This window comes from Budorcas taxicolor, chromosome 4, assembly GCF_023091745.1.
Source record: "Budorcas taxicolor isolate Tak-1 chromosome 4, Takin1.1, whole genome shotgun sequence".
NCBI classification, from domain to species: Eukaryota; Metazoa; Chordata; class Mammalia; order Artiodactyla; family Bovidae; genus Budorcas; species Budorcas taxicolor.
Window position 1 is genome coordinate 79593686 of NC_068913.1, and position 27235 is coordinate 79620920.

At 38.9% G+C, this 27235-nt stretch overlaps 1 protein-coding gene across 1 annotated transcript in view; it reads right to left on the reverse strand.

Annotated features, from left to right (window-relative positions):
* Positions 1–27235, reverse strand: part of HECW1 (HECT, C2 and WW domain containing E3 ubiquitin protein ligase 1) — a 255395-nt gene that overhangs the window by 159462 nt on the left and 68698 nt on the right. Inside the window, exons 4-5 of the mRNA XM_052638688.1 lie at positions 18638–18713; positions 5524–5693 (exon numbers count right to left, since the gene is read on the reverse strand). Of these exons, the coding sequence (XP_052494648.1) occupies positions 5524–5693; positions 18638–18713 (246 nt within the window). The remainder of the gene's footprint in view (positions 1–5523; positions 5694–18637; positions 18714–27235) is intronic.

Sequence of the window (27235 nt, forward strand, 5' to 3'; positions counted from 1 at the left end):
AGACACATCATATAACGGGACGGCGTTTCCTTCAGGTTGAAAAGAAAGAACGTGAAAGTGATGCAGCTCAGTCGTGTCTGACTCTTTGTGACCCCATGGACTACAGCCTACCACGCTCCTCCGTCCATGGGATTTTCCAGGCAAGAGTACTGGAGTGGGTTGCCATTTCCTTCTCCAGAGGATCTTCCCGACCCGGGGATCAAACCCGGGTCTCCCACATTGTAGGCAGACACTTTACCATCTGAACCACCAGGGAAGCCTTCAGGTTACTTGGCTTCTAATCCTCTAATCTTGTGATCAGACTGGAGTAGTAAGGGGATTAATTAACCCAGCTCTGAGAGAAGCAGAGACTGGGTAGAGATGAATATACACCAGGGCCCCAGGCCCAATTTTAATATCTGCTCAACCTGCTTAATATTTCTGAGACTCCAATTTTAGGAATTCCCTGTTTTATTTAGAGGTAGAAGTACACTCTGTATATAGCATGCTGAACAGATAACCCAAAACTCATTAGTTGCTGCTGTTTCTATTTAACTTCCTGTGAAGTTATAATCTTATAAATGCTCATTATATCTATCCTGGAAAGTAAACAGACCTAAAATCAAGAAGAGTGTTCCCAGGGTGAAAAAATGTTTCTAATTACAGTAATAATAAAAAAAATAGATAAATCAATCAACTTGGAAGTCTTCTTTTTAATTTTTTTAGTCTGTATTACATTTAATATCTATTTCTTTCCATTTTCCCTCATTTAAAAATTCTGATTATAACTTCAATTTTTCTCAGATTTAGCTAGCATGTTTTAATCAGCAAAAATATGTTTCAAGTTTGAACTTGCATAAATTTGAAAAAATCACATAAGACTTTAATGAAACATTAATCATAGAAATAAATTTAGCATTTAAACTACATGTTAAAGGGTATTCTTGCTCTTAACTGCAAACAACATCAATTATTTCTCACTGAACATCGCTGGAATGTTAATCAGCAAATACAGAAAGTAGGACACTTGGTCCTCATCTACCTTCTTGCATAGAGATTTACTGGCTTGCATAAATCCAGTAGGAGCAAGGAATCTTCATTTCACTCACCATGGGTTGCAATGTAAGACCCAGATGCTAACACTAGCTTTCACTTACAAGGAAATCAGGAAACCATGCAATGTATGTGATTAAAGTAAATCCAGTTCAGTTGCCATCTCACATCCATGCACGCCACAAGCTACACCCATGAGACATTTCTGAACTGTCCCCTGCATGTCTGTGGATGCCTTGGTACCTTTGCATATGCACCTGGAATGGCCTCCCTCTCCCCCAAAATGTCCTACCACTTGTCAAGACCCAAGTCCAAGAGTGCACCCTCTGTGAGGTCTCCCCTCAGAGCTTTGCAGCATTCTGTCCACACCTTGATTAGGACATTTATTTCACTGTATTGTTTCCTTCCATGTGCCTTTGGGGTCTTATCTATTAATCATTTTGGTGTCCTTCCTGCCACTTCAACTTCTATTACAGAGTAGATGCACAATAAATATTTCTTAAATGAATCAATAATCAACCATGAGAACTTCACCTTGCTTTCCCCATATTAAAAAATTCATTTATCCTTTAAACTTATTCTCCAGAAGTAGGCATTCATACAATTAGCTGGAAAGAACAATTTAAACTTTTGATAATTGACTTTGGCCTTATCACTCAATGCTGTCAATGTCAACTGATTTTTTTTTCACCTAAAATAAGAGGATGTATAATGATCATTCTGAGTATCTGATACAAGCTATAGATACTTTCTCCAGAATTTATTCACAACCACCTATGCACAGAACTGATCAATATCAGGCTCTGAACTGGTTCAAATTCTGGTTCTGTCATTTACCAGCTGTATGATCTTAGGAAAATCACTTAACTTCTCTGTGTCTTGGTTTCCTCATCTTTCAATGGGGATAACAATAGTACATATCTTAGAGGGTTGTTATGAGGATGAAATGAGTTAATTGTATAAAACATTTAGAACATGGCTTGGCATAGTGAGCCCTATAGAAACTACCAGGATTAGGCTCTGGGAACTGGAGGTATCAAGATAAATTGGACAGGATTTCTTTCCTTGAGGAGCTCAAAGTCTCATGAGGAAGACAGCTGTGCAAATAAAAGATACTCTGGTAGAAGTCTGGATTAAGGAGCAGAGGATGGAGCACTTTCTTTCTGAGGCCTAGGAGAGGGTACTAGGGAGGAGGTGGTATTTTAGCTGAGAATCTATGGATAAGCAGGAGTCACTGATGCATTAGTTGAGGATGTACATTTTAGGCAGATGTAAGCAAAGACACAATTTATGCAGCCACGTGAAAGCAGCCACTGAGAGCGACTTCAGTATAGTGTTGAAGGTGAAAGGTGGTGGAAGTACCACTGAAGCACATTGTGGACACTATAAACCCGTTCATTCAGCACCCATGTTCACTGCCTCTTTCCCTGCCCTCCCTGTTGGAGTCGGGGAAGTGAAACATCAGATCTTCTCAAACACGTGAGGTACTGTGACAGTTAATAACCTTTCAAGAAGAAAGTTTCTTTCTTTCTTTTTGCTTTGTTCCTACCTGGAACTTGGGTTTGTTCTCAGACAGGAAGAGGAGAGCCATCTGCTGAGGTATAGTAGGAATACCCAGGAAGCTCGGGTCCCTGGGGGCTGTGCTCAGTAGTTGCACTGCTTGCACACCTCCCTTTGGACTTCCTGTTTGTGAGAAATATCACAGCTGGCCAGGCTTTCTCTAGTTCAGAGCCAGAGGCATCCCTAACTGACACAAGTGGTAAAAAATGCTGGGTCATCGAAGGCCTCAAATGTTCTCCACTAGGGCTGAGACATCCACGTTTGAGCATTGGGCACTCTAGGATCATTTAGGGGCTTTGAAAATACAGCTTTGCAGTAACACAAACCACATTGTTTTAAATCACAGCTCAGCCAGTCACTCTTCTGGTTAACTTGAGAAAGCAAGTGAAACAAGCTCAGTCTGAGCCTTGTGAGGGAGACACGTGGTAGAACTTATTTTGGGATGCAAACCTTCGCCACAGCATGCTGGAAAGACCTGAGTAGGTCAAGAGCAGAGGAAGAGAGAGAGTTTGCTATGTCCTTGCAGAGCAAAATAAATCTGAACTAAAGATTCAGAAATTGTTTCAGAACCTAAAGTGAATCTAGTTGACATTTTTAGCCAAAACATATTCTGATGGTGCTGGATTTTATAAATGCTCTTTGAGATAATACCTTTAAAACTAAAGGTCTTAGTACAAGCTTCTCTAAAGTTCTTCAGAAGAAAGAGGCTTTTTTCTTTTCGTGTGCCATAAATTTCTGTGGCATCTTGTATTCCCAGGAATGCAGTGAGAAGTCCATAAACAACTGCCAAAAATAGCCAGGAATGTAGGAACAAATAATTTAAGATTCATGACTCCATGCTAGTGGCACTATGAGTGCTTTCAGTCTATTGATAACCAAAGTAGTAAGAAGTTCAAATACAACTCTGTTTCCCTTATGGTCACCTTCTACAAAGCATGTGTGGTGCTCAGACATGTCCTACTCTTTGCAACCCCATGGATTGTAGCCTACTGGGTTCCTCTGTCCATGGAATTTTCCAGGCAAGAATACTGGAGTGGGTTGCCATTTCCAGCTTCAGAGGATCTCCCCAACCCCAGACTCAAACCCAAGTCTCTTGAGTCTCCTATGTTGGCAGGTGGATTCTTTACCACTGTGCCACTTGGGAAGCCCCTATAAAGCCTAATTAAGCCTAAGAAGCAGAAAATGAAAAATCTTTGTCCCCAGATATCTATACTTTCTTATCAAGGATGCTTGAAAGTTCTGCATCAGAGACGATCTACTTTGAAGAATAAAAGAATACTGCCCAAAGTGAGTGCCTAGGTCCATCAGCACCAGCCTGATAAGGATAATCTGATGCTTAGATTGAGGATAACTGATTTCTCAAAGTTACACAGCTAATAACTGGCCAAGCTGGGATTTGAACCAAGGTCTGTGTCACTGCAAAGCTATACTTTTAACTCCTACATTATATTGCAGCACTTTCACGTCCTAAGCCTCCCTGTTCCTTAAACCACGCAGTTTGCCGATTATCCCCTCAAGCTTAAGAAGGGAGCTAGGCAGTCAATGGGGGTGACAACTTTCTGCTAGTTCTCTCGGACAAGACTTAGTCACTGTGAGGCTGAGCCAGATGAGGCTTTGTTGAGGAACCTCCTTGTTCCCAGCTGGCGGAGGAGACACATGTAGGAGAAGAAAATCACCTTCATCAGACTATTCATCAAACTATTCAAAGCTCCAGCAAGTTGCCTAGCACCAACCAAACCAGGAAGATGGTGTGAATGATTTAAATCTATTTAAATTTATACCTATTTAAATCAAATAGTATGCAACCCCAGTGTTATTCTAGGGCTTATTGTTTTATCTGTCCCAGAAACCTGACAGTGTCAGAATCTCTGGAACTGGTCCAGACAGACAGTTTAAATTTGTCACTCTCACTTAAGGGCCACACGTGTGGGAAGTGTGTGAGAACGTGTTTCTTCCTGCTCCCACAGAAAGGCAGAGAGAGAGTGTTCTGCTTGCAGGTGCAGGCTCAGAATCAGATTAAGAAGCTATTACAGTTGTCCCCTTGTATGTTGGGGGACTGGTTCCAGTACCCACCAAGACATGGAAACAACTTAAATGCCCATTAACAGAGGAATGAATAAAGAAAATGTGTTACATGCATAAAATATAGTATTACTCAGCCATAAAAAAGAAAGAAAGAAAGGCATTTGCAGCAACGTGGATGAATGAGCTTATCTACAAAACAGAAGCAGAGTCATAGACATAGAAAACAAATTTATGGTTACCAGGGGGTAAGGGAAGAGGGATAAACTGGGCGATTGGGACTGACATATACACACTGAAAGTGAAAGTGAAGTTGCTCAGTCGTATCTCACTCTTTGCAACCCCATGGACTGTAGCCCACCAGGCTCCTCAGTCTATGGGATTTTCCAGGCATGAATACTGGAGTGGGTTGCCATTTCCTTCTCCAGGGGATATTCCCGACCGAGGGATAGAACCTGGGTCTCCCGCATTGTAGGCAGACACTTTACTGTCTGAGTCATAAGATAGATAACTAATAAGGACTTACTGTTTACCACAGGGAACTCTACTCAATACTCTAATGGCCTGTAGGGAAAAAGAATCTAAAAAAGAGTGGATATATGTATAACTGATTCACTTTGCTATATTCTTGCTATATGCTTGATTCACTTTAACACAACACTATAAATCAACTATACTCCAATAAAAATTAAAATAAAATAAATATAAAGCAATTCACTTCACCCACTTAAAAAAAAATCCCTAGGAGTTACAACCCAAAGAGAAGATGGCCCCCCTCTAGGACCAAGAGAACCATGAACTTAGCAGAAGAGTTTGGGGCTCCAAGAAGGGAGGGCATAGCACATGGGCTCCATGGTCAGTCACTTTGCTTTGTCACTTAAGCCCCTCTTCCAGGGCCCGGGCACTCACCTCAGCCTGCCAGATGGGGTTCACAGTGTTGCCAATGATTTTGGATCGCCTCTCCTGTCCGTGGTGGGGGAGGGCAGGAAAGATGCTGTGCTTCCCAGGCTGAATAGAAATCTTCAGGTAAGGGTCTGGGTTGAAAAACATCCCTTTCTTCAACCCCATGGCCTGGAAATCTATAAAATAGAGGATATTTCAATTTTATGTGTTTTAGCAAGGTTAAAGATTATCTGTCCATGGAATTCTCCAGGCAAGAATACTGGAGTGGGTAGCCATTCCTTTCTCCAGGGGATCTTCCTGACTCAGGGATCAAGCCTGGGTCTCCCGCATTGCAGGCAGATTGTTTACTGTCTGAGCCATCAGGGAAGGCCCAAAAGATTATATTAGGTTTTATACACGGAGAAGAGTCCATCTGAAACATGGAAAAAATGTTCAATCTTGAACCACCATTTTTCACCTCGTTACAAAATATGGACTGATGTGTCTCCAGAACCCATTACATGGAACATTTACTGATGCATATTAAATTGGTTTGGTAAGAACTGCCTGTAATAAGTCAATACTGGCATTGTGGTCACTATGCTTTTCAAGAGAGGACTGTTGACCTTTTCTGGTTTGGACTTCTGGCGCTCCTCAGGCTGGTTGGGATGAGGCTGAGGGTTACCTCAGGAAACCTGGGTGCACGCTGAGGGAGGAAACCCATCTTGGAAAATTCAGTGGGTCTAGGTGAAAATTCTTCCAAGTGGAGACAGAAAAACAAGCGCTCTAGTCTCACAGTAAATAGGATCTTCACTGAGTAAGGAAAGAGAGAATTAGGAGAAAAAAGAGAAAGATGAAGATTAAAAGAGTGAAGAGCAGGGGCATTGGAGGAAAGAAGAAAATCATGGCCTCCATGGAGCTAATGTACTTCAGTGAGGAGAGTTCTGAGGAGAGATCATGTTGTCAGGAGGAAAGCCTTGGAAAACGGAGCCATTCCCTGTAATTCAAAGTATCTGATCGTGTAAAATTTCATGCTGTGTGTAGGGGGGAGAGAGAGGTGATAGTGGTTTATGGCTGTTCTGCCGACAATCTGAAATCATATTTATTGGAAATAAATTTATAATATCAAAAACATAATTAAAAATTTTGTATTATTAAAGTATTTTCCAAAAAATTGTTCCTACTTATATATAAGTAAAAGACACAGTTAAAAATACATTGGGTTGATTCTCAAGTATGGTATAAGTTGTGAGATGTTTGGAGGAATTTGTCACTCATGGAAAAAAGTACAGAAGTTCAGCTCAGTCATGTTCAACTCTTTGTGACCCCATGGACTGCAGCACGCCAGGCTTCCCTGTCCATCTAGCTCCTGGAGTTTGCTCAAACTCATGTCCATCGAGTCAGTGATGCCATTCAACCATAGAAGTGAAAGAAAAATGTAAAAATACATTGGATTGATTCTCAAGTATGGTATAAGTTGTGAGGTGTTTGGAGGAATTTGTCACTGATGGAAAAAAGTACAGAAGCTTTCATGTGAATTTAGTTAAACGATACTTTGAATTGATTCAAAGCAATCTCCGTAACAAAACTGTTCTTCCACTGTTGCATTATAATATACTGCTGTGAGGTGGAATAAAGGTTAGAAAATACAAACATCACAGAAATTTGCAAAACTCAGGTATCACCCATAGCAATCTGTGGCAGCCTGAGTCTTCTCTCCTTAGAAAGGTCTGTCTGTAGGGCTGATCTTTCGCTAGTGTTGGGGGCGGTTCTCATACCTCAGAACTGATAAGAACTCATCTCTGTGCCCCAAGTGTTTGCGCAAACTACCTTGTTTACACTGAACGCCTGCGTTCCTCTGGAATTTTAGTAGGTCCTAGGAGGAATTTGGCCACATGAGCAGCCTCCAGTGAAAACCTTGGACTCTGAATCTTTATTGAGCTTCCTTGTTTCCCTGGTGGCTCAGAAGGTAAAGAATCTGCCTGTAGTGTGGGAGACCTGGGTTTGATCCCTGGATCAGGACAATCCCCTAGAGAAGGGAATGGCAACCCACTTCAGTATTGTTGCCTAGAGAATTCCATAGACGGAGGACCCTGGTGGGCTACAGTCCATGGGGTCGCAAAAAGTCAGACATGACTGAGTGACTAAAACAATTTTTGATAGGTAATAATTCATATTTTTATCATAACTTGTTGCTGGGGAAAATGAACCCAAGCTGTACGACTCCAGTGGGAGACGACTCATGGAAATTTGCACCTGGTTTCTTCCAGATTTCATCCCAGGTACCTTTTTCCTTTGCAATTTGCTTTTTCTCTTTTCAATGTTTTATAGTCATGAGTATGACAATACTCATGAGTTCTCCTAGTGAATCATCATTTCTGGGAGGTGGTACTGGGGACAATGGCTGAGGATGTGATAGACATATAGATTTATTTACCATAAAATAATATGACTATCATCGCCTTCATCACTTCCACCACTACTGCCAGCCATTTATTGATTAGTTACTAAATTCTGCGAACCATTCTATGCCCTTCAAATACATAATCTGATTTAATCCTAACTACAAACTCTATAAAGTAGTTATTATATCACTAGTTTGAGGAAGAAAATATAGATGCTTCTGAGTTAAGTAACTTGAACAGGTTTTTATATTTGGTCAATGTCAGAAATGAAATTTGAACCTGCCTCTTTGATTCCAAAGTCTGTGTTTTTAACCAATATGTGATACCACCTTGTTATAAAAATTCCAACTTGGGCATGGGTCAAATCCTTATGTATAAACAGGTCTTTTGAAAAAATTCTCTTCCATCAAACAACTTATCTAAATCTGAATAACATGTCTTTATCACATGTTTGATACATGATAAGTCTAGTCATGCTTCATTGTTCTTGTTTTTTTGTCCGAAAGAAAGCATCTCTCTTTACTATTCATACATTTATTCTTCCAGATTAATCTTATTATTTTTTTAAAAAGCTGCCTCCAAACAATTGGAATTTTGATCAGAATTACATTAAATTTATAGATTAATTTTGGAAGAAATGGGAACTTTATATTCAGGAGCATATATTTCTTCATATTTTCATGCCTCATTTCATGTCCTCCAGTGAGCTTTTATAGTTTAAATTCAATTTGTATACTTATTAAAATATGTGTTTCACAGAGTAAAATGTTTGAAAACTGCTATATTAAGGAGTCAATTAGGAGTTTAAAGAGTGCTTGGCTGGGAGTCAGTATATTCAGATTTTAGTCTGGAATACTCACTGTTGAATTTTATAACTTTAGAAAATTGATGTAACTTTTTGGGTCTCAATTTCTTCAACTCTGAGATTGTTGGAATGGATGTGTATAATAACACATAGAGTTTTATGATTTTCCAAAAGTAAATGATACATTAATGGGAGAATATTTAATCTTCCTCCATTTTTCCTGTATTAGTTTTTTGTTCTGATGAGAAACATGATACACACTTTTTATAACATTTTTAAATACAGAAGGAAAAGAAACAGAATTTTAAAGTTATTTCAAATTGTACTGCCTAGTGGCAGCCATTACTAGATTTTTTCTTTATTGTCTTTCAGTAATTTGCATAATTTTCAGTTGAGACCATACTGTATATATAAACATTTGTCCTAATTTTTTTTCTTTTGCCTGGATTATATAATAAAATGTCTGGTCCCATGTCTTTTAGAACATTTTGATACATAATTTTTAAGAGCATATGGTATTTCATTATTTGACTCTGTGGTAATTTTGAATGTTTAAATTGTCTCCAATACCTGTGGGGGAAAAACCCTTTATCTGCATTTGTAATTTGTTGAGGTTGCAGTGTTAATTCTTTGAAAATTAAAGGGATAATAGTTATATAGGAAATTTATTACCACCAAGAAGTGGTGAAAACTGAATATATAAACAAGATTTGAAAAGTAAAACATTTGCATCAACATTCTTGCTTTGCCATGTCTACTGTATTCTTGAAATTTTCTATGATCTATCTTTCTGCTTATTTCTCATTTTATATCCTAAAAAGAAAAGCAGTCCAATTATATGCAGTATCTCTAGTTCTTGAGGTTTTGTTTTTTTTTAATCTCTCTGTATACTGGAGTGGATATTCACATATACTCTCAGATAAGATGCAAGGGTGAAATTCTTTGAGCCCTTGCAAATCTGAAGATGTGTTTCTCTTACCTTCTCACATAAATGACAATCTGGTAGGCACAGAAATCTTCAGCTAAAATATGCTGCCCTTAAAGCTCTGTAGCCTTTACTTCACGATTTTAGTGTTCTGTATTATAAGACAAATCTGAAATTAACATGAGGTTTATTCTTCTGTATCATGCTTTTTCCACTCAGATGGCTACTCTGTTTGCATTTGAAAATTTCTTTTAAAAATAGCATTTGTCTAGATGTTGCTCTCTGCACACACTTTTTTCCTAGTACGTGATAGTCAGACTTAAGGATGCAAAATTATATCCAGCTCAAAACAATCTTTCTGCTATTATTATTTGTTCTGATCTCTCCATCAGAATTATCCATGTATTGCTCTGCATTTATCATCCATCTTTTTACTTCCTTATCTTTTTAATGTCTGACTCTTCTATGTTTTTGATGAGAGAATCTCAAGTCGGTCTACCACATCATCGATTCTAATAATGTAGAGGTGAGTGTGCGCTTCACTGCTTTCTAAAATCTCTCAAAGCTCACTTTGAATTCAATGACTGTACCTTTCAGAATTTATTTTAAATCTCTCCTTGACTATAATAGACAGAAAAATGGTCTCACACAGATGACCATGATCTAATTCCTGGAACCTGTGAATATGTCACCTTACACGGTAGAAGGGACTCTACAGACATGCTGAAGAATCTTGACTGAGATGGAGAGATTCAGTGTGATGATAACAGTCCTTATAAAGTGGAGGAAGGAGGAGCAAAATGAGGAGAAAAGTGATGTGACAGCAGAAGCGGAGACTGGAGTGATACAGCCGTGAGCCAAAAACATGCATAGCAGACTTTAGAATCTCAAAGAGATGAGCATATTCTTCCTAGAAGATCTCAGAAGGGAAGTAGCTCTGCCTGTTGGTACCTTGATTTTCAGCCCTTAAGATTAATTTTGGATTTCTGACCTTTAGAACTGTATGAATACATGTGTGTTGTTTCAAGCAACTAACTTTATGGTAATTTGTTACAGCAGCAATAGGAAACAAATACACTTGACTTTCTTTTAGCTTCAACCTCCCTTATCATTTTTCTTCATCCTAGATTTCTTACCTTGCACTTTCTTGTGTTTTATAGAGTGTACAAGCAGACGAGGACATATCCTTCTCCTCAGTGGATATTTGCGACAAAATACATCCTATTTCCTCTTGAGTGTTATGTCCTTCCACTTTTTTTCCCCCATTCTCCATACGTTTTTTAGGTCCATGATAGGTCCATGAGTAGGTTGTGTGTAGCCCTGGTATTGTCCATCTTTAGATAGTTTGGTTGTACAATGGGCTGCTGTTAGAATCCTCATCCCTACTTTTATACCTGGAGATGACTAGCATGTAGTTAACTTCTTTGATAATTTGTAGGTTTTGCTTAGTTATAGATTTGATGACCTTTTAAGCTTTCTTTGAGGCATGACATTTATCATGATACTTTAAGCAGTATTTACTTTTCCTTGACAGTGAGTTAAACACAGACATATTCAATTACAAAGTATTATATCTCCACTACCATTCCAGGCGTGCTTCTTTAGTTGCTCACTTTATACCTCCAGCCATCTTTCATTGCTGGCAATTTTTGCCTTGAGATTAACTGTGAGAAAAATGATATATTGGGGGCCATAGGAAATGAACCAATCCTAATCCTTAGAAAGTAGCTTTTTGAACCAAACTGGTGATGGTAGTGGGGTGGTTTCTTTTCCTCTGGTCAGTCTATGAGTCCATGTTTGCATGGCAGAGCCAAAAATGGGAACCAATGAATGGAGATTTTGTCTCTTTCTGCAGTTCCATGCTGTCTATCCTGAATGGCATCCCTTGTAGACGTTAGGATTTTAGTGAGCTCTGGTTGGTGAAATTATCAATTTCTTACAGACAGTAGTTTTTCTGGCTTCTACTGTTTCTGAAGGCTTGTATAAATAATAGTTAGTTATCAATCATTTCAATGGGAATATAAGAATAACAAATCAGGAGTTGTTAGTTTTCTGTCCTAGTAATACAAATTATTGAGTTTTTTCTTTAAAAAAAAAAAAACAACTGAGACAGACACATTCTATTGATGAATGTGTGCTTTTTTTTAAGACTTACTTTCTTTTGGAGTAGTTGTAGATTAATAGCAAAATCAAAAGGAAATACACAGATTTTCCCATATACTGCCTGCTCCACACATGCATAGCCCCCCACCCCCATTCTCAACATCTCCCACCAGATTGGTACATTGGTTACAAGTGATGAGCCTAGATTGACACATCATCATCACAGTGTCACTTTGATGAGAGACACTTTACCTTTCTTCCCCAAATCCATAGTTTACACTAGGATTCACTCTTGGCACTATACATTCAATGGGCATTGGCAAATGCATTATCACATGTACCCATCATTACTCTCTCAGAGTATTTTCACTGCCCTAAAAATCCTGTGCCCCACCTGTTCATCTCTCCTCCCCTCATCCCCTAGAACCACTGATGTTTCTATCATCTTCATAGTTTTACCTTTCCAGAATGTGACAATAGTTGGATTCACATAGCATGAAGCCTTTCTAGATTGGTCTTTTTCAATGAGTAATATACAGTCAAGATTCCTCATGTCTTTTCATGGCTTGACATTTCATTTCTTTTGAGCACTGAATAATATTCCACTATCTGAATGTACTACAATTTATTTATCCATTCACCTACTGAAAGACATCTTGATTGCTTCCAAGTTTTGGCAATCATAAATAAAGCTGCTATAGACATCTGCGTCAGGTTTTTGGGGTAATTTCCAAGCAATGTGATCATGGGGTCATGTAGTAAGAAATTTTGAAAGAAACTACCAAAATGCATTTCAGAGTGTCTGTACCATTTGCTTTCCTACCAGCAATAAATGTTAGTTCCTTCTGCTCCATATCTTTGCCAGCATTTAGTGTTTTCAGTGTTCTGGATTTTGGTCATTCCAATAGGTACATAGTAGTATCTCATTTTAATTTGCCTTTCCCTAATGATATCTGCTGGATCATAAAAAAAGCAAGAGAGTTTTAGAAAAACATCTATTTCCACTTTTTTGACTATGCCAAAGCCTTTGACTGTGTGGATCACAATAAACTGTGGAAAATTCTGAAAGAGATGGGAATACCAGACCACCTGACCTGCCTCTTGAGAAATCTGTATGCAGGTCAGAAAGCAATGGTTAGAACTAGACATGGAACAATAGACTGGTTCCAAATAGGAAAAGGAGTACATCAAGGCTGTATATTGTGAGCCTGCTTTAACTTATATGCAGAGTACATCATGAGAAACGCTGGGCTGCAGGACCAGATGGCTTCACAGCTGAGTTCTTCCAAAACTTTAGAGAAGAGCTGACACCTATCTTACTCAAACTCTTCCAGAACACTGAAGAGGAAGGCAAACTTCCAAACTCATTCTATGAGGCCACCATCACCCTAATACCAAAACCTGAAAAAGATGCCACAAAAAAGAGAAAACCACAGGCCAATATCATTGATGAACACAGATGCAAAAATCCTTAAAAAATTCTAGCAAACAGAATCCAACAACATATTATAAAGATCATACATCATGACCAAGTGGGCTTTATCCCAGGGATGCAAGGATTCTTCAATATCCACAAATCAAACAATGTAATATACCACATTAACAAATTGAAAAATAAAAGCCATATGATTATCTCAATAGATGCAGAGAAAGCCTTTGACAAAATTCAACATCCATTTATGATAAAAACCCTCCAGAAAGCAGGAATAGAAGGAACATACCTCAACATAATAAAAGCTATATATGACAAACCCACAGCAAACATTATCCTCAACGGTGAAAAATTGAAAGCATTTCCCCTGAAGTCAGGAACAAGACAAGGGTGCCCACTCTCACCATTACTATTCAACATAGTTTTGGCCACAGAAATCAGAGTAGAAAAAGAAATAAAAGGAATTCAGATTGGAAAAGAAGAAGTAAAACTCTCACTGTTTGCAGATGACATGATCCTCTACATAGAAAACCCTAAAGACTCCACCAGAAAATTACTAGAGCTAATCAATGAATATAGTAAAGTTACAGGATATAAAACCAACACACAAAAGTCTCTTGTATTCCTATACAATAACAATGAGAAAACAGAAAGAGGAATTAAAGAAACAATTTCATTCACTATTGCAACAAAAAGAATAAAATAGGAATATATCTACCTAAAGAAACTAAAGACCCATATATAGAAAACTATAAAACACTGGTGCAAGAAATCAAAGAGGACACAAATAGATGGAGAAATATACCATGTTCATGGATCAGAAGAATCAATATAGTGAAAATGAGTATACTGCCCAAAGCAGTCTATAGATTCAATGCAATCCCTATCAAGCTACCAATGGTATTTTTCAGAGAACTAGAACAAATAATTTCACAATTTGTATGGAAATCCAAAAAGCTCGAATAGCCAAAGAAATCTTGAGAAAGGAGAATGGAACTGGAGGAATCAACCTGCCTGACTTCAAGCTCTACTACAAAGCCACAGTCAAAAAAAAAAAAGCCACAGTCATCAAGACAGTATGGTACTGGCACAAAGACAGAAATATAGATCAACGGAACAAAATAGAAAGCCCAGAGATAAATCCATGCATCTATGGACACCTTATGGGGGCAAGAATATACAATGGAGAAAAGATAATCTCTTTAACAAGTGGTCCTGGGCAAACTGGTCAACCACTTGTAAAAGAATGAAACTAGAACACTTTCTAACACCATACACAAAAACAAACTCAAAATGGATTAAAGATCTAAACGTAAGACCAGAAACTATAAAACTCCTAGAGAAGAACATAGGCAAAACATTCTCCGACATAAACCACAGCAGGATCCTCTATGACCCACCTCCCAGAATATTGGAAATAAAAGCAAAAATAAACAAATGGGACCTAATTAAAATTAAAAGCTTCTGCACAACAAAGGAAACTATAAGCAGGGTGAAAAGGCAGCCTTCAGAATGGGAGAAAATAATAGCAAATGAAACAATGCACAAAGAATTAATCTCAAAAATATACAAGCAACTCCTGCAACTCAATTCCAGAAAAATAAAAGACCCAATCAAAAAATGGGCCAAAGAACTAAAGAGACATTTCTCCAAAGAAGACATACAGATGGCTAACAAACACATGAAAAGATGCTCAACATCACTCATTATCAGAGAAATGCAAATCAAAACCACAATGAGGTACCATTTCACGCCAGTCAGAATGGCTGCTATCCAAAAGTCTACAAGCAATAAATGCTAGAGAAGGTGTGGAGGAAAGGGAACCCTCTTACACTGTTGGTGGGAATGCAAACTAGTACAGCCACTATGGAGAACAGTGTGGAGGTTCCTTAAAAAACTGGAAATAGAACTGCCATATGACCCAGTAATCCCACTGCTGGGCATACACACCAAGGAAACCAGAATTGAAAGAGACACGTGTACCCCAATGTTCATTGCAGCACTGTTGATAATAGCCAGGATGGAAGCAACCTAGATGTCCATCAGCAGACAAATGGATAAGAAAGCTGTGGTACATATACACAATGGAATATTACTCAGCCATTAAAAAGAATACATTTGAATCAGTTCTAATGAGGCAGATGAAACTGGAACCGATTATACAGAGTGAAGTAAGCCAGAAAGAAAAACACCAATACAGTATACTAACGCATATATATGGAATTTAGAAAGATGGTAATGATAACCCTGTATGCAAGACAGCAAAAAAGACACAGATGTATAGAATAGTCTTTTGGACTCTATGGGAGAGGGCGAGGGAAGGATGATTTGAGAGAATGGCACTGAAACATGTAAATTATCATATGTGAAATGAATTGCCAGTCCAGATTCGATGCAAGATACTGGGTGCTCGGGGCTGGTGCACTGGGATGACCCAGAGGGGTGGTATGGGGAGGGAGGTGGGAGGGGTGTTCAGGATGGGGAACATATGCACACCCATGGCAGATTCATGCCAATGTATGGCAAAATCAATACAATATTGTAAAGCAATTAGCATCCAATTAAAATAAATAAATAAATAAATAAATAAATAAATATAAAGAGAAACGCTGGGCTGGATGAAGCACAAGCTGGAATCAAGATTGCCAGGAGAAATATCAATAACCTCAGATATGTAGATGACACCACCCTTATGGCAGAAAGTGAAGAAGAACTAAACAGCCTCATGATGAAAGTGAAAGAGGAGAGTAAGAGTTGGCTTAAAACTCAGCATCCAAAAAACTAAGATCATGGCATCTGGTCCCATCACTTCATGGCAAATAGATGGGGAAACAGTGGCTGGACTTTATTTTTTGGGCTCCAAAACCACTGCAGATGGTGACTGTAGCCATGAAATTAAAAGACCCTTACTCTTTGGAAGGAAAGTTATGGCCAACCTAGACAGCATGTTAAAAAGCAAAGACATTACTTTGCCAACAAAGGTCTGTCTAGTCAAGGCTATGGTTTTTCCAGTGGTCATGTATGGATGTGAGAGTTGGACTATAAGGAAGGCTGAGCACTGAAGAATTGATGCTTTGGAACTGTGATGTTGGAGAAGACTCTTGAGTGTCCCTTGGACTGCAAGGAGATCCAACCAGTCCATCCTAAAGGAGATCAGTCCTGGGTGTTCATTGGAAGGACTGATGCTGAAGCTGAAACTCCAATACTTTGGCCACCTGATGCAAACAGCTGACTCATTTGAAAAGACCCTGATGCTGGGAAAGATTGAGGCTGGAGGAGAAGGGGATGACAGAAGATGAGATGGTTGGATGGCATCACCGACTCAATGGACATGAGTTTGGGTAGACTCCGGGAGTCGGTGATGGACAGGCAGGCCTGGCGTGCTGCAGTTCATGGGGTCACTAAGAGTTGGACACAACTGAGCGACTGAACTGAACTGAATGACACTCGATGTGGAGCACCTTTTCATATGATTATTTGCCATCAGTATAGCTTCTTTTGGTGAGATATCTGATAAGATCAGAAGATCTCTGATCCATTTTTCAACTGGGTTGTTTTCATATTCTTGAGTTTTAAGAATTCTTTGTATATTTTGGATTAACTGTACTTTATTAGATGTGTCTTTTTCAAATATTTTCTCTGAGTCTGTGGCTTGTCTTCTCATGTCCTTGACATTATCTTTTGCAGAGCAGTTTTTAATTTTAATGAAGTCCATCTTACAATTTTTCCTTTCATGCATTATGCCTTTGGTGTTGTATCTAAAAAAGCATTACTCTACCCAGGGTCATTTAGGCTTTCTCCTATGTTATCTTCTAGGAGTTATATAGTTTTGTGGTTTACATTTAGATCTGTGATCCATTTTGAGTTAATTTTTTAAAGGGCATAAAGGTCTGTGTCTAGATTCTTTTTTTTTTTTTTCTTTTGCATGTGCATGTCCAGCTGTTTCAGTACTACTTGTGGAAGGGACTATTTTGCTCAACTGTATTGACTTTGCTCACCTTTCAAAGATCAGCTGACTATATAGGGGACTATTTCTGGGTACTCTAGTCTATTCCACTTATCTATTTTTCTTTTTTTCTCACAAGTACCACACTGTCTTGATTACTGCAGTTTTATTGTTAGTCTTGAAGTTGGGAAGCATCGATCCTCCAACTTTGATATTCCCCTTTGACACTGTGTTGGTTGTTCTGGGTCTTTTGCCTTTCCTTAAAAATTTTAGAAATCAATTTGTCAGTTTTCACAAAATGACTTGATGGACTTTTGGTTGGGACTGCACTGATTCTACAGATCAGTGTGGGAAGAACTGACATCCTTACACTATTAAGTCTTCCTATCCATGAACATGGAATATATCTCCATTTATTTTGCTTTTTGATTTAATTCATTAGAGTTTTGCAGTTTTCCTTATAAATAGCTTATACATATTTTGTTAGATTTATACCTAAGTACTTCATTTGGGAAGATGCTTAATAGAAATAGATTTGTGCTTTTAATTTAAATTCCATTTGTTCATTGTGGTAGATAGGAAAGTGACTGACTTTTTGTACATTAACCTTGTTATTATCACTTATCAGTGGATTTTTAGACACATGTTTGCTTTACTGGGGGCTCACTTAGACATGGAAAGCCCTGGTTGACTGTTCATCTTCCAAGGACACTCATGAACACTCATTCATTTCTTTGATCTCAGATCTTTGACATTAATGGCCTGCAAACCATTTGTCATTTTGACAATGAACTAAAGCAATAGTTTTCAAACTGGGCTTGATAGAGTTCTAAAGCTTCACACCATTGTGTCTTTGCAAAGACCACTTTGAGTAAAATTGAGTGAATGGGGCTCTGAACTTTCTATATCATTTTTGCTAGAGCAACTGTTTTTCTTTATATTTTTAATTTTTAAGTTATTTTATATTTAAAGAAGATTTAGCCAATTTCCCTACTAACATGTTCCAGAACTATGGTACATGATGAAAACTAAAAAAAAAATGAAATGATTTTTAACTATTAACTAGATATGATTAACAAAATTACAGGCTTCATTTGGATTTCCCTGCTCCTTCCACAGATGCATTTTTTTGAGCAGTTCAGTTTTTATCTGTTTTGCCAACTGGACTTCATGTGAGATTTTATTTAGATAAAGGTCTGCTAGTTGCTTCTTGTCTCAGATTTTCCCTACCTCCACCTTATAAGTTCTCAATTACTGCTATTTAGCAATGGAGGAAAAGTAGAACAGTAGCTCCTCATCATTTCCTCTCATCTAAAGAATGCACCTATTCCTTATTGAACTCTCCAGAATATTTATGGGGTCAAGGGGAATTATAAAATATGTTTTAAAATTTTGTTTTACAGATGGAGAAATTGAGGCAAGAGGTTGAGTAACTTGTAGGTAAGAGTCAAACTGAAGGTGTCTCCTGATTGCTGACTGAAATTCTTATTTTTTCCACAAAGGCCTTCAGATGAGTAAAACATACCTGAGAGAGAAAAGCTGATCAGCCTCCGACTTCCTTGCCCTTGCACGGTCTCATCAGAACCAATGCTTTTAAAAATCTGTAAGAAGGAAAATGGGAGACAAGCAAAAGAAGCATTGAAATAGATACACTCCAATACAAACATGCTTAATCACAGTTCTTTCTGTATCTATAGATACAAACACAGAAGTATAATGATTTCATTAGGCGACTATAGATTAGAATAAGCTTTTAGCAACCTAATGTCTTTTCCAATAATAGAATGGGAAATGCTAGTGAGGATGAGGGGGTACTTCTCAGAGAAATGGAAAGCAGCAAACATAATTAGTGTAATATCAGAGGTCCTTTATAACTACCTATGTAAATAATGCCTTTTAATATTCAAATTTACAAAAAGGTATTTATTAAAGCAGACCCTGAGGCAGTAAAATTGAGAGGTCAATAGATGTTTACTGTTGTAATTACAAAGTCTTTCTATTAGCAAAGTATAGTTAAAACTGCCGTATCTCCATTTTTTCTGATCTGTACTACTATCTAGAGAGTCCCAGGAAATTTTGTTTATTGGAGAGGAGCTGAGCATGACATTAAGAAGCTACTCTGAGGTCTCTTTATTTAACTGCCTTCCTGGGAAGTTTCAGAACACAGCTGTTACATGGGTTATCTTCATCTAGTGAAAGTCATTCAGTTGTGTCTGACTCTTTGGGACCCCATGGACTATACAGTCCATGGAATTCTCCAGGCCAGAATACTGTAGCCTTTCCCTTCTCCAGGGGATCTTCCCAACCCAGGGATCACACCCAGGTCTCCCGCATTGCAGGCAGATTCTTTACCAGCTGAGCCACAAGGGAAGCTCATCTTCATCTAGTAGGTATTTGCAAATCAGGTTGCTAAAATGTTTTATTTTCCATCATTGCTCAACATTGATCTGTTAATGGATTACTCAAAGCAGCTAGAGTTCTTGTTTCTATTCTCTTCTAGGCAAGTTTTACCCTGAAATGATTCTGAGTATATATTCAAAGGCAGAGTTACCTTTGCGTATGTTACATATTTGGAGAAAATGATACCAAAAAAAAAAAAAAAATCTGAATATAAAGCAAATCTCTACCAGGTCCACTTTTTAGAAGATAAGCTATAATGAAGAAGGGAAAAACAGAAAACTCAGTGACCTCTCACTCAAAGTCTCTTTGTTTCTAGGTTGTGTGGGCTTAATCTCTCTCTGCCTGTCAGTATTCTTGATGCTGAAAGAGCTGTGATTGGATGTGACTGTCAACTTACTTTATTTGAGACTAAGAGTAATGACTGGGCATCACTAAGGCTCATAGTTTTGGCCCAAGGAGAGTCCAAAATGATTATTAGAAAACCTCTTTGTTAAGCAGGTGCCCCTGGTGGACTTCTATGCTTGGCTGCAGCTCATGTGCTAATCTTCCCAGTATGTCTGCTGTTAGGCCCACGTACAAGATGCATCTCAGGGATTCTGGGCTGCCCAGCAGATGGAATCAACGTGGGTGACATACTGAACGGGGTGAGTTGGAACACTGCTTGGTTTGAGGTATAAGCCCTCTTCACACATCTTGCTCCTTCCCAGTTTGTGTTTGTCTTTCTCTTTGCCTGGCTGACCCAGAGCAGCAGAGGTCAGCAAACAGAGCAGAGACTGCAACCTCAGGCTGGACCACTCTTCTAGCTCTCCAAGTAGCCAATATGCATGGGTCTAATCAGGATTGGAAATTTTTTCATGTTGAAGACTTTTCTTCATTTTCAAACCTACACCTGGACAAAGGCCATGGGCGATGTGGGTAGACTGGCCACACCCCCTTCTGGTGCTATACTTGTCTAGGTGGGACATTTACAACTGACTGCTCCTAATTCTAGTTTAAAGATGTCAATATCTAACTTGTTTCATCTCAGACTATAAGTTCCTTGAGAGCACAATAGAAAATCTACTTTTAATGGAGCCTTGTAGATATAAGTCTAGAGTGTATACATTCCAATTTATATTTTTTTACAAGGTGTAGGATTAAACTGCATATGTCTTCCTAGGCTAAATGAGCTTAAATATGCAATGATAACAAAGAATAGTTATTTGTTCTTTCTTACAGCATACATATTTTGATCCTCATATCTAAAGATTTTTCTGTTGGGTATTCAGGGTATTTACAAAAATGTATACTGCATTGAAACAGGTATGCAGACAAAAAGATAATGTTTATTTTTCAAAAACTACCAAGCTCAGAAGGGAGAAACACATTTTAAACTCCGCAAAATTCTCCCTAGCTCTTGGCTTTTTGCTAACATTTATCAAGTCATCTCAGTGCCAGACTGATGGTACAAAGAGGGAGGCAGTAGTAGCTGTGATAAACATTTTCCAGGAAGCAGAGGTGTTTGGGAAAGTTGTGTGTTCCAACTTTTTGTTCAAGATGAGCTCCAGAGGCTTGTCTGAAGTTAAGAAATCTGTTGCACTCACAAAGAGACACTACCATTTACTGACTATGAAAATGATGTGGAAACTCAGCCAAAACAGTCTCACCCTACAGCAACCTGAGACAGAGGGAGCACATCAGGGAATTGCTTATCTTCTCTGGTCTGCACATACCCTTGGCTTTTCAGTCTGTCTGACCCCCATCTGTTATTCTACCCGCCAGGCACATGGTTGTGATGTCGCCTCTCAGACACAGTGCATGGTATCAGTGTTTATTTTGTACAGAATTATCTCTGTACCTCCAAGAAGAAGATGCATGCTCAGCAGGGCTGCTATTACACACAGTGGCCAGGCAGTTAAACTTGGGAGGAGGGACCCTGGAGAGGACTCAGACTAGGGGCACAGAGACAGCCTGGAGAGCCTAGAGTGTGGTCCAGGCTGCCACTGTTAGTGTGCTTGATGCATGATGTGGGCCCACCATTTTCAGCATGGTGCCAGGCGGGGCACAGGTGGGGCACAGGTCAACAGATGAAGACCCATGGTCAGTGTGCTCACGGCAAACAGCGACTCCAGCATTATGGGAGGACTGATAATGGGCTCAGTGCTCCCGGTGGGCTGCCCCTGGGGAGGAGTATGCAGTAGTTCCTTTCCTGACAGGAACACTCCTCACATGGCAGCTTGGAGCCATATCTGGAGTGAACAAGGCTGGGGAGAGCCCTACCAAAGAGGCAGACGAGGTCCCAGGAAGCACCACAACCACCTTGATTCCTGAAGTCACAGTGCTCTGGCCCCCACCACCAGACTAGCACTAGGGTCTGTGATGAACACAACAGAAAAAGGTATGTGACCTTGGGTTACTTATGGGCAAAACTGCGGATGCCTGCACAGCCAGTGCATAGGTTCCCTGTGACCACATAAGACTCATGGATTCAGTGTTCAGCTCCTTGGGGAATGAGGAAACAAGAGAAATGGAACCTTATGAAACCCAACCCGTAGGCCTTCTACTCCAACAACTGGGGAGAGGACCTTGCCTTCTGACAAGGCTGTGACAACCATGGTGCCAACAAGAGGCCCTGCCCAACATCCAGTTCAGGCTCTGGATACCATACCAGTCACACCCACTGCACCAGAAATACTAGACTCACACAATCTACACAAGGATGCTCCCACATAAAAAGAGCCCTTCAAGACCACAAGAGATAACTTTCTCCTAAATTCATAGAGACAGAGAAATTAAAAATTCCCAATTAAAAGAATAAGAAAAATCCCCTGAAAGAACAAAAAAATGAAGCACCTATTCAGGCTACCAGACCCCAACTTCAAAAAGGAAGTAATAAAAATACTGGAAGTGAAAGAAAGTGAAGTTGCTCAGTCGTGTCTGACTCTTTGTGACCCCATGGACTGTAGCCTACCAGGCTCCTCCGTCCATGGGATTTTCTAGGCAAGAGTACTGGAGTGGGTTGCGATTTCCTTCTCCAGGGGATCTTCCCAACCCAGGGATCGAATCCGGGTCTCCCGCATTGTAGGCAGATGCTTTTACTGTCTGAGCCACAAGGGAAGTCCCTAAAATGCTGAAGGAATTAATAAACATTAATATTGTCAGATCACTGTAACAATGAACCAGAAACTATAAAGAGGAACCAATCAACATTAGATAACTCAACTGCCAAGACAAAAACTGATCTAAAAGCAATAAGTAATTCACTAAATAATACAGAAAAATGAACAGGAAGACAGAATAATGGACATCACCCAATCAGAAGAGGAGACAGAAAGACAAACCAAAAAATGAAAGTGACAAGCAAGATCTATGGGATAATGTGAAGGGGGCCAACCTACACATAATAGGGGTTCCAGAAGGAGAAGAAAGAGAGAGCGAACAGAAAATGTGCTCAAGGAAATTATGCCTGAAAACTTCCCAAACCTAAAGAAGGAAACAGATATCCAGGTACAGGAACCTAAAAAACCCACACAAAGTCACCTCATAATTGAAAAGACAAAAGTTAAATATGAAGAGAGGAGTCTAAGGGCACCAAGAAGAAAAACAAAGACTATCATACTAAGTGAAGTAAGTCAGGCAGAGAATGACAAACATTATATAATATCACTTATATGTGAAAAATAAAAAATACAAAGTAATATTTATTCAAAATAGAAACAGACTCACAGACACAGAAAATTTATAGTTAAAAAAGGGTAAAGAGAGGGAGGAAAGGAATGAATTAGGAGTAAAGATTAACAATAGAAATGATTATGCATAAAATACAAGCAATAAGGATTTATTATTTAGGTCAGAGAAGTACATTCAATATAATAACCTACAATGGAAAATAATCTGAAAAAATAAGAATCACTTTGCTGTATACCTGAAACTTATACAATATTGTAAATTAAATATACTTCAATAAAAGAAATTAGTTTATATCTACATAGATGAACATTTTTCATTACCGGAGTGAGAGAATTTATCAAGTTTGTCTTTGTTACATAAGTGTTTGAGAGAACTGTTTATACAGTAGGTGCAATTATAGTAACATCTTTTATTTACTTTAATCCTTTATAAGCCACATATAACACAAAAACATAGTAATACATCAATTCAAATTAATTAAAATTGCCTCTCCATGCACAACCTCTTTAAATCTTCTTTCAGCATTAATGAAAGCCAAGAACTGGAACTACCTAAGTTGCAAAAAGCCTCTGTGACCAGTCACTGCAGCCATTCACTTTCTCAACACCAGCACTACTGTAGTATTCTGAAGTGCCCACTTGGTTGCTCCCTAGATGCTTTTCCATCCTCAAGCCAATACACATAGTATGATCTAGAATGGATGAGACAAGACACATGCCTTTTCTTAATGACATATAAAAGAGGAAGAGTGGAAGGAGAAATTGGAAGAAAGAACCTACAGACCACTGGCAATTCTCAGGCAGATCAATTTCAGGAAAGCAAACATATGTGAAGAAAGCTGAGCACCGAAGAACTGATGCTTTTGAACTGTGGTGTTGGAGAAGACTCTTGAGAGTCCCTTGGACTGCAAGGAGATCCAACCAGTCCATTCTAAAGGAGATCAGTCCTGGGTATTCTTTGGAAGGAATGATGCTAAAGCTGAAACTCCAGTACTTTGGACACCTCATGTGAAGAGTTGACTCATTGGAAAAGACTCTAATGCTGGGAGGGATTGGGGGCAGGAGGAGAAGGGGATGACAGAGGATGAGATGGCTGGATGGCATCACAGACTCAATGGACATGAGTTTGAGTGAACTCTGGGAATTGGTGATGGACAGGGAGGCCTGGCATGCTGCGATTCATGGGTCGCAAAGAGTCGGACATGACTGAGCAACTCAACTCAACTCAAACATAAGGAAATTGAGAACCTGAAATCATTGTTCTTATTACCCCTGGGAATATCATCATGTATCCCCAGAGAAATCTTTACCCCCTGTTGAAAGCAGTTGCGATGGATGAAAGGGTGATGCCTGACTTGGGATAGAGCGATGCTAAGTGCAGGTGGTTGAGAAGTACTTGAGAGACATGCCTAGATGTGGTGGCAATGATATTCAGAGTATGTCTGTGAACTGGTCAGCATTCCAAAGAGGCCCAGAAATATTTAGTGATAAAAGCTGGATTTCTTGCAGTCAACATGGTAGAATCCCAGAGTGCTTGAACATGTAAATGAAATAGCATCTGAGTTTTAAATAAGAGGAAAAAGCTGTTCCTGCTATTCTCTCATGAACCAATCACGCAAAAGCAACAAGAAGAAAAACAAAAGGCAAACTCCATCCTTAATAAAACCACAAGATATCGATATCTCTGAATACAATATATGAAGTATGGTTGCTATATGCACTGGAGGTAAAACTGGGGTATGGGAAGACATCAAGTCAAGATGCACGTGACCGCAAATAAGGAGAAAAAAAGGCAGTGTAAGCACCTTGGAATATATTGAAGAAAAATGCAAAAGAAGAAAAACAAACCAAAAGGTATACCACATTCTTAAATAGAAAAACTCGAAAATGGCAACAATTACGTTCTTAGTTAATCTATATCATTATGTGATCGCAGTGAAACTACCAATAGCAATTGAAATTGGACAAGCTAACTCAAATTTTCCTATGTGAGAAAGAAAAACCAAGAACAAACAAGATTCTATAATAAAAAGGGAAAATAATGAGGAAGAAATGCTGTAAAAGGTACTTAACCATATTATGAAGCAAGTGTAATTAAAACAGTATGATGCTGTGTCATAGCAACAAAATAGAAGGTACAGAAATAGACCCCAAAATGTAGGAAATATAATAAAGGTGAATTTTCAAATCAGTGGAGAAAATGGGACATCTGGATAGTAAGTCTGGAAGATGGAGATGCATTTGGAGTAATGCCTCATATTATATAATAGAAAAAAATTCCAAATTGATCAAATATTTAAATGTTAAAATCAAAATCCTAAAGGCATTGGGGAAAAATATGAAAGAATATTTTTATGATCTCAAACTTGAAGAGTTTTTCCTGCCAGTGAAGAAAAGCTCTGAAGTCACAAAAGAAAACACTGATAAGCTCAACTCTGTAAAAATAAAAACGCATACTTGGAAAAGCCACCATATATCAAAAGATAAATGACAAACCTGGATAAGTATTTTCAACTCACATATTCAAAAGTCTAATTTCTTTCTTGTCTAAGAAACAAAAACAACAACCAAAAGAAAACAAGTATGAACAAAGCATATCAAAGGATAGTTTATATTCATAGAAAGGAGAATCAACTCTAAAAATTAAGAAGTATTTGACCTTGACTACAATAAGAAAAAATGCTAATCAAACCTACAAGCTGAGTTTTCATCCGTCATATTGGTAATAAGCAAAAAGCTTGAGAACTTACAGGGGTGATCTGCCAGGTTTTGAGCTGTCTTTTGACTCAAGTCCCAGCCTTCGAAGCCCTGTGATGCTGGAGTGGAGAATGCTCACAGCATCTCTGCTTTGCCACCTGGTGCCTGCACAGGCTCTGCCAACAGGAGGTACCAGAGGGGAAGAGGAAGATGGAAAGAAGGAAAAGAGACTAGCTCTGCCCTCTCTGCTTCCTGTTCTGGTCCACATTTCCCCCAGCAACTGTTTTCACCTGGGGCTTCAGTGCTTCACCACTGCAGCAGCTAAATCCAGTTTGTGGATTTTCCCCAATACTCTTCCAACACTGAAAAGTCAGTCTGACCTTTCCTGTCCCAGTGAAGTAGCATCAGTAACCTCAGAAGTCCGGTCTGGGTCTGTGGGGTCCCTCCTCTAAGGCTGCAGCACTGTTGAATAAAATCCTCTTCCAAACAGGTCTGCATTTCAGTACTGTAAGGTCCTTTCTTTAAGCTTCTAAGTTTTATTTCAATCTCTTCACTTCTCCAGCCTTAGAGATGGCAGCTTTTTTTGTTTTTGGACTTACTACCTTACTGATACCTTGAAAGTGAAAGTGTTAGTCACTCAGTCATGTCCAACTCTTTGCAACCACATGGACTGTATGTAGCCCACCAGGTTCCTCTGTTCATAGAGTTCTCTAGGTAAGAATACTGGAGTGGGTTCTTGTTTTAATTCTCTTAACAGATTTTTTTATCTGTTTAACAATTATTCATATGAAACTCAAAATAACTGGCATGATATCCAATTTGCTCTTAACTGATACAGTGGCCAAAAGTGTGGAGACACAGGCAGTCTCACTCATTATTGCTGCTGCTGCTGCTAAGTCGCTTCAGTCGTGTCCGACTCTGTGCGACCCCATGGACTGCAGCCTACCAGGCTCCTCTGCCCATGGGATTTTCCAGGCAAGACTACTGGAGTGGGTTGCCATTACCTTCTCCCTCTCATTATTGAGGGGAGTGTTAATTGATACACACACATCCTCAAGAGAGCTGGTAAATGACCATTAATTTCATGTCTAGGAATTTATCACAAAATTACTCAGTCGTGTGTTAAATACCATGTATAAAAGGAAATTTATTGTGGCTTTGTTTATATAGAGCAAAAGATTGGAGGGGAAATGAAAAGTTAATGGATAAGGGAATGATAAATAAATTGCAATGTATTCATTAGTGAAACACTTTGCTGCAATTAAAAATACATATAAACATAATTTTATTAAAAAAAGCGCCAAATCTGTTAGTGGCCAGCAGAAGATTGTGTAGGCTTATCAAGAAGGCTCCTGGAG